The sequence below is a fragment of the Octopus bimaculoides genome, chromosome 25 (genome assembly GCF_001194135.2).
Source record: "Octopus bimaculoides isolate UCB-OBI-ISO-001 chromosome 25, ASM119413v2, whole genome shotgun sequence".
Lineage (NCBI taxonomy): Eukaryota > Metazoa > Mollusca > Cephalopoda > Octopoda > Octopodidae > Octopus > Octopus bimaculoides.
In genome coordinates, this window is record NC_069005.1 from 27,443,249 (window position 1) to 27,449,856 (window position 6,608).

A 6,608-nucleotide genomic window follows, 5' to 3' on the forward strand; every position below is an offset into this window, starting at 1 on the left:
TAAGTCTGTCTTTGTCGAGTTCAAAATAAGAAGGGATAAAAATTCAAAATTATAGAAATTCAAATTTGAAGTATGAACGAAAGCAACCAGCGTCCACATGTTGATGGAATGGCGTCATCAGTCTTTAAGTTTCAATTTTATAACATTATTATTATTATTATTATTATTATTATTATTATATGAAAACTTAATAGTATTTCATAATTCCCAATAAATATGCTATAGAAATCAACAAAGAAGCATCTCAACCTGCAATAAATAGTAGCTGAATCTCCCTCAAATCACATCCTACAGCTTTAACCCTTTAGCATTCAGATTACTCTGTCAATTATAATGCTTATTCATTCACAAGCTTTTGAATTAATCATACGTTATCTCATAGCTTTGAGATTTCTATGATGTGATTGTTTATTATTTTAATGACATTGTCAGGTAGGTGTGAGATGCCAGATATAGCCAGTTAAACCCTTTAGCATTCAGATTACTCTGTCAAATGTAATGCCTACTTATTCACATTGTTTTGAATTAATCTTGCATTATTTTGTAACTATGAGATTTAAATGCTGTGACTGTTTGTTTTTAGAATGACATTGTCAGGAAAGTATGAGAGGCCAGATCTGGACAATTTGAACATAAAACAAGTAGAACATTTTGGGCTGGATATGGCCAGTTGCAATGGAATGCTAAAAGGTTAAATGAATATATTGTCACTGAACAATGTAGCCTGTGATATTTATCAAAACAAAAAAAAAAAGGGAAAAATATTGACCAAGCCTGCACTTTTGAAATTGATCTGAGTTTAAACAACAATATCAACAATGTAAACAAAACAGCAACAGCTCACTGATAGGAATAACAACAATAATTGTAGCAACAACAATAATTGTAGCAACAACAATAATTGTAGCAACAACAATAACAACAATAGCAACAGAACAACAGCACAATAACAACAGCAACAATAAACACTACCACGACAATAGCAACAGAAATGGCAACAACAACAATAACAAAACAATATCAACTGCAACAACAACATTAATAATATCAACAACAACAACATCATCGATAACAGCAACATAACAAAATATAACAATATAAACAACAACAACAACAATGACAATAACAACAACAGCCACAACATCAACATTGATGACAACAACAGCAACATAGCAAAAAATAAGAAGATTAACAACAACAACAAGAAAAATAACTACAACAGCAACAACAACGACATAACATAAGCAACAAGAACACCACAACAACAACAACAACAGCAGCAGCAACAAAAGGATGAAAGCAAAAAAACGACAACAGCGATAACAATAATAAAAGAGTACCAACTTTGACAGACGCCGTTTACAAGAACAAACCCATTGTTGCAACCGTTCAGACATTTGCCTGTGAATTGGTTACATTGCCTATTCTTACAGGTAGAACAGTGTTCTTTGCATCTGGCACCGTAGAATCCAGGCAGACATTCTGTGGAGATGAAACAAAAAGAAAGAAAAAAAAAAATTTTTTTGTTTCAAAATACCAAAATAACGAATATCCCCCACTCCCAACCCCTCACCTACAACCTCTTCAATCATAATCCTCATTACTACAACCGCCGCCACCACCACCATCACCACCGTCATCTTCATCATTATTGTTTTAATATCTGCTTTTCCAGGCTTGTATGGGTCGGATGGAATTTGTCTGCAGATTTTCTGCAGTTGGATGCCCTTCCTGCCACCAGATCTGTTACTACACTGAACGATTTGTTGGGCTTTTTTTTTTTTAATTTAAACTGATTGGTTTGTAGCTTGAGGTAAAATTTTTGATATTGTACTAAATGATTTGTAAGGGTTTTTTTGTTGTAATTTCATTTGTAGCTTTAAACCAGTATATTAAAGAGTATATCTATGATATTTCAGTGGATTAATTTATAGATTTAGTATTAAGTGCCATAAAAGATATGTCTTAAGTATAAACTATATCACTATATTCATGGTTAAATTTAAGATATAAGTTACCTTTATATAAAATGATTATAAGTATAAAAATTAAATTTAATAATAATAATAATATATAAATAATTTTATAAAAGGCTCTATCATGATTAAAAACATTTCTATTCTAAGTATGTATTTCCAGTTATTTTTCCGTAAGCAATGAATGTATATAAATATATAAACATTGATTTGTAGTGGTATTTTCCTCTGATAAACTAAGTAACTTTGTGTTTTTTGTTTGTTACTTACTAAGAGTACTGGTTATATTAGTATGAATAAATAAATTAGAATGATTATTATACAGGGTCTGCCATAAGTAACTATATATTTTCTTTTGCTTGTAACTTTGTTGATACTTATTCAATTTTTCCATTTCATATGTCATTTGAAAGCTGAAATCTTATATTTTTATTTCTTTTTTTCCCCCTATTTCAGATATACTGTCATATCGATTATGTCCACCCGATTAACAAGAGAGCAAAAGATTGCAGTTTTGAAATGGTTCTGCACAAAGTTATCTGGCTATGCTACAGAAGCTGCTTTTACCGTTTTACCGTTATTACAACAGCAGGATGGAGGAGAGGGTCTGTACTTTCAGCAGGGCGGGGCACCGGCCCATTATGCTATGCTTGCGCGAGACTGGCTGGACGTCAACCTGCCCTGTCGATGGATTAGCAGGCGAGGACCGCTTGAGTGGCCGTCTCGTTCGCCAGATTTGACCCCACACAAATTTTCCTGTGGGGCGTTCTCAAAGAGAAAGTCTAATGCCTGCACCTATCATTTTATTATATACATGCATCATGAACATCATTGTTTGATGTGAACTTTTCCATGCTTGCATGGGTTGGATGGAATTTGTTGAATGTATACTTACGTAGGACCTCCACTTCACACAAGCTAAGATCAGGGCCTTTAAACAGGATTATTGTGATTTTACTTCCTTTGGCGGGACTATCACACTGTACATCAATAACTGTAGTTCTCTCAAGATCAGTAAATTTCTTGCATATTCTATTCACGTTGTTTATGGACACCAAAATTAAAAATGAGAATTTCTCATGCACTGGAAAAGAAAAAAACAGAAAGATAGACAGATACAACAAAAATAGCTCTGTATATGCGCGTATGCATTGTATGTATGTTTGTGTGTGAGTGTATGTGTGAGTGTGTGTGTGAGTGTGTGTGTATGTGAGTGTATGTAAGCATGTATGTGTGAGTGTGCGAGGCTGTGTGCGAGTGTATGTGTGAGTATGTGAGTGTGCATGTGTGAATGTGTGTGTAGGGGGTGTATGGGTGTGGGCATCTATGATTGTGTGTGCATGTGGGGCAAAACATTTGTGTGTTTGCATGTGTGTGTGTTTGCATGTGTGTGTGTGTGTGCGTGTGTGTGCGTGTGTATGTGCTGGCGTGTGTATGTGTGTGTGTGTGTGTGTGCATGGTGACAACTTTCCATAATGAAATCTAAACAGTGACAAATGTCCAAAAGAATAATTCTTTCATTGACTTCCTATGTTAGCACAAGATTTACATGGAGCTTCGAGAAGATGGAAGTTTAGAGACGGGGCAGCTTAGGGCAGCATTTCTTGTAGTGGGGTATGTGAAAAAAATTCTTGATTTCTGTGGCACAAGATGTCTTTTAATAATATTTAATACCATAAGGGAGGCGAGCTGGCAGAACCGTTAATATGCTGGGCAAAATGCTTAGCGGTATTTCGTCTGTCTTTACGTTCAGAGTTCAAATTCTGCCGAGGTTGACTTTGCCTTTCATCCTTTCAGGGTCGATAAATTAAGTACCAGTTGTGTATTGGGGTCGATCTAATCGACTGGCTCCCTCCCCCAAAATTTCGGGCCTTGTGTCTAGAGCAGAAAAGAATAATATTTAATACAATAAGGGTAGCACGCCGGGTGAAAACATTAGTGGTATTTCGTCTGCCGTTACATTTTGAGTTCAAATGCCACCAAGGTCGACTTTACCTTTCATCCTTTCGGGGTCGATTAAATAAGTATCAGTTATGCACTGGGATCAGTGTAATCGCCTTAATCCCTTTGATCATATTAAGGGCGATTAAGGACCAGGTGGTAGCAATAAGTAGGGGATAATGCAGATTAATATTTGAAATGTGATAATACAAATTAATATTTGAAATAATCCTTTGTACAATAAGCAAGAGGCCTGAAACTTCATTGGAGGAGTAATCCCCAGTGTGCAGCTGGTACTTAATTTTTATCAATCCTGAAAGGATGGAAGGCAAAGTCAACCTTGGTGGAATTTGAACTCAAAGCATAAAACCAGAAGAAATGCTGCTAAACACTTTGTCCAGTGTGCTCACAATTTGGCCAGCTCACCACCGTAGTATTTGGGGTCGATGAATTAAGTACCAGTTGTGTACTGAGGTTGATCTAATTGACTGGCTTGCTCCCCCAAAATTTCGGGCCTTGTGCCTAGAGTAGAAAAGAATATTAAGGGGCAGGGAGCTGGCAGAATCGTTAGCACGCTGGTCAAAATGCTTAGCAGTTAACTCATCTGTCTTCACGTTCTGAGTTCAAATTCCGCTGAGGTCAACTTTGCCTTTCATCCTTTCGGGGGTCGATAAATTAAGTACCAGTTGCGTACTGAGGTCGATCTAATTTTGGACCTTGTGCCCAGAATAGAAAAGAATATTTGAAATCATAGAAAAATAACTGAAGAAGCAAAAACACTTACCCTCGATATAGTTGTAATAGATCCTCATTTGCGAAATATCATACGTTTGTTTGAGGTCAACAGTCCAATATGATCTGAGGGTCATTACTGAACGAGAACAAGACCTGTGTAGTGGGTTTTGATCAAAGTTACCATCCACTGCTAGGCTGGCTCCCATTGAGTAAATTTCATTCCGACAAGTGTTGCCATTTATTGCAGTTACACCATTTACGCGTGCAGTCGACAACTGTGTAGCGCTTCTACCAATTGCTATATTTTCTAAAATAAAAAGAAAATTCTATGAAAGTCAGTTATTAACCCTTTAGCCATTCGGGCCAAATTATTCTACCTGTTTTATGTTTAAACTGGCCAGATCTGAACTCTCACACCTACCCAGCAATGTCATTCTAAAAATAAACAATCATAGCATGAAAATTTCAAAGCTATGAGAACTTATGAAAACAAGACATTTGTACTACAGAACCAGAGCTGTTTTCAGCCGGGTTGGTATCAAAAGGGTTAAAAGAACTATCCAAACATTGATAAACTAACATCAAAACACATTTTGTGCCTTTCAGATTTCAAATGATCTTTTCTATTCGACCTGACTTCATGGCCCAACAGAGGACTTCACAAAGCATTTGCATATATTTTATGTGGTCTGCACAATGCCTTTTCTTTCAAAAAGAGAAATCTTTGTGTTATTTCGCAAATGTACACATGTCTTTGGTATTATGTTTTTATCTTTTACTTGTCATTGCATACACACACACCATAGAAATCTTTATAGCAAGCACATCACAATATATAGAAATATACTTACGGTAAGTTATTACTTGGCAATCTGGTCCAGTCCATCCTTCTTCACATCCATTTGGACAAGCTCCTGTGTGTTGGTGGCAGTTAGCATCATTTAGACAATGGCATTGCTTGGAACAACCACTTCCATACCACCCAGACGCACACCCTAAGTTAAAAATAAGGGTCAATCAGATTGATGTGCGGCATTTTAATAAAACATTCTTGTCTATTGATTGTTTTTTGTAACAGTGGATCTCGAAGCATACATATAGTATGTAAATATTGCTTCTCAAACTTTGGCACAAGGTCAGAAATTCTGGGGGAGGGATAGGTTGATTAGATCGACCTCAGTATTCAACTGGTACTTATTCTATTGACCCAGAAACTATGAAAGGTGAATTGACCTTTGTGGAACGTAAAGACAGATGAAACGCTCGTTATTTACATTTGACAGATATTTGTCCTCATCTTGTTTGTTGTTAACACAACGTTTCGGCTGATACACCCTCCAGCCTTCGTCAGGTGTCTTGGGGGAAATTTCGAACCTGTTTTCTCATTCCTAAGGTATTTTTCGATGTTGTTGTTATTATTATTATTATTATTATTATTATTGTTATTATTATTATTATTCAGGTCACTGCCTGGAATCGAACTCGGAATCTTGGGCTTAGTAGTTCGCACTCTTAACCACTACACCATATGCTCGTGGGCATATCCGTCAAATGTAAATAATGTAATATAATGTACATAAAACATCATCTCTTAAATGTAGAACCAGATGAAATGCTGCTAAGCATTTTGCCTGGCATGCTAATGGTTCTGCCAGCTCGCTGCCTTATAGCATGTAATGTAAATACTGACCCCCCCAGTACTCGACTGGTACTTATTTTATCGACCCTGAAATAATGATAAGAAAATCTACCTCGGTGGAGTTTGAACTCAGAACATAAAGATGAATTAAATGCTGCTTAGCATTTCGCCCAACACACTAACGATTCTGACAGCTTGCCACCTTACAGCATATAAAAACTGCTTTCAAATTTTGGCACATGACCAGTAAGTTCGGAGGGGATTGGTTAAGTCAATTACATTGACTCCAGTGTTCAAATGGTGCTTATTTCATTGAC

General features: G+C 36.3%; 1 protein-coding gene across 1 annotated transcript in view; it reads right to left on the bottom strand.

Moving 5' to 3' along the window:
- The window catches only part of LOC106876469 (fibrillin-2), a 148,187-nt gene that overhangs the window by 93,812 nt on the left and 47,767 nt on the right, over positions 1-6,608 (bottom strand). The window contains exons 5-8 of the mRNA XM_052976637.1: positions 5,504-5,647; positions 4,702-4,959; positions 2,872-3,060; positions 1,345-1,482 (exon numbers count right to left, since the gene is read on the bottom strand). Of these exons, the coding sequence (XP_052832597.1) occupies positions 1,345-1,482; positions 2,872-3,060; positions 4,702-4,959; positions 5,504-5,647 (729 nt within the window). The remainder of the gene's footprint in view (positions 1-1,344; positions 1,483-2,871; positions 3,061-4,701; positions 4,960-5,503; positions 5,648-6,608) is intronic.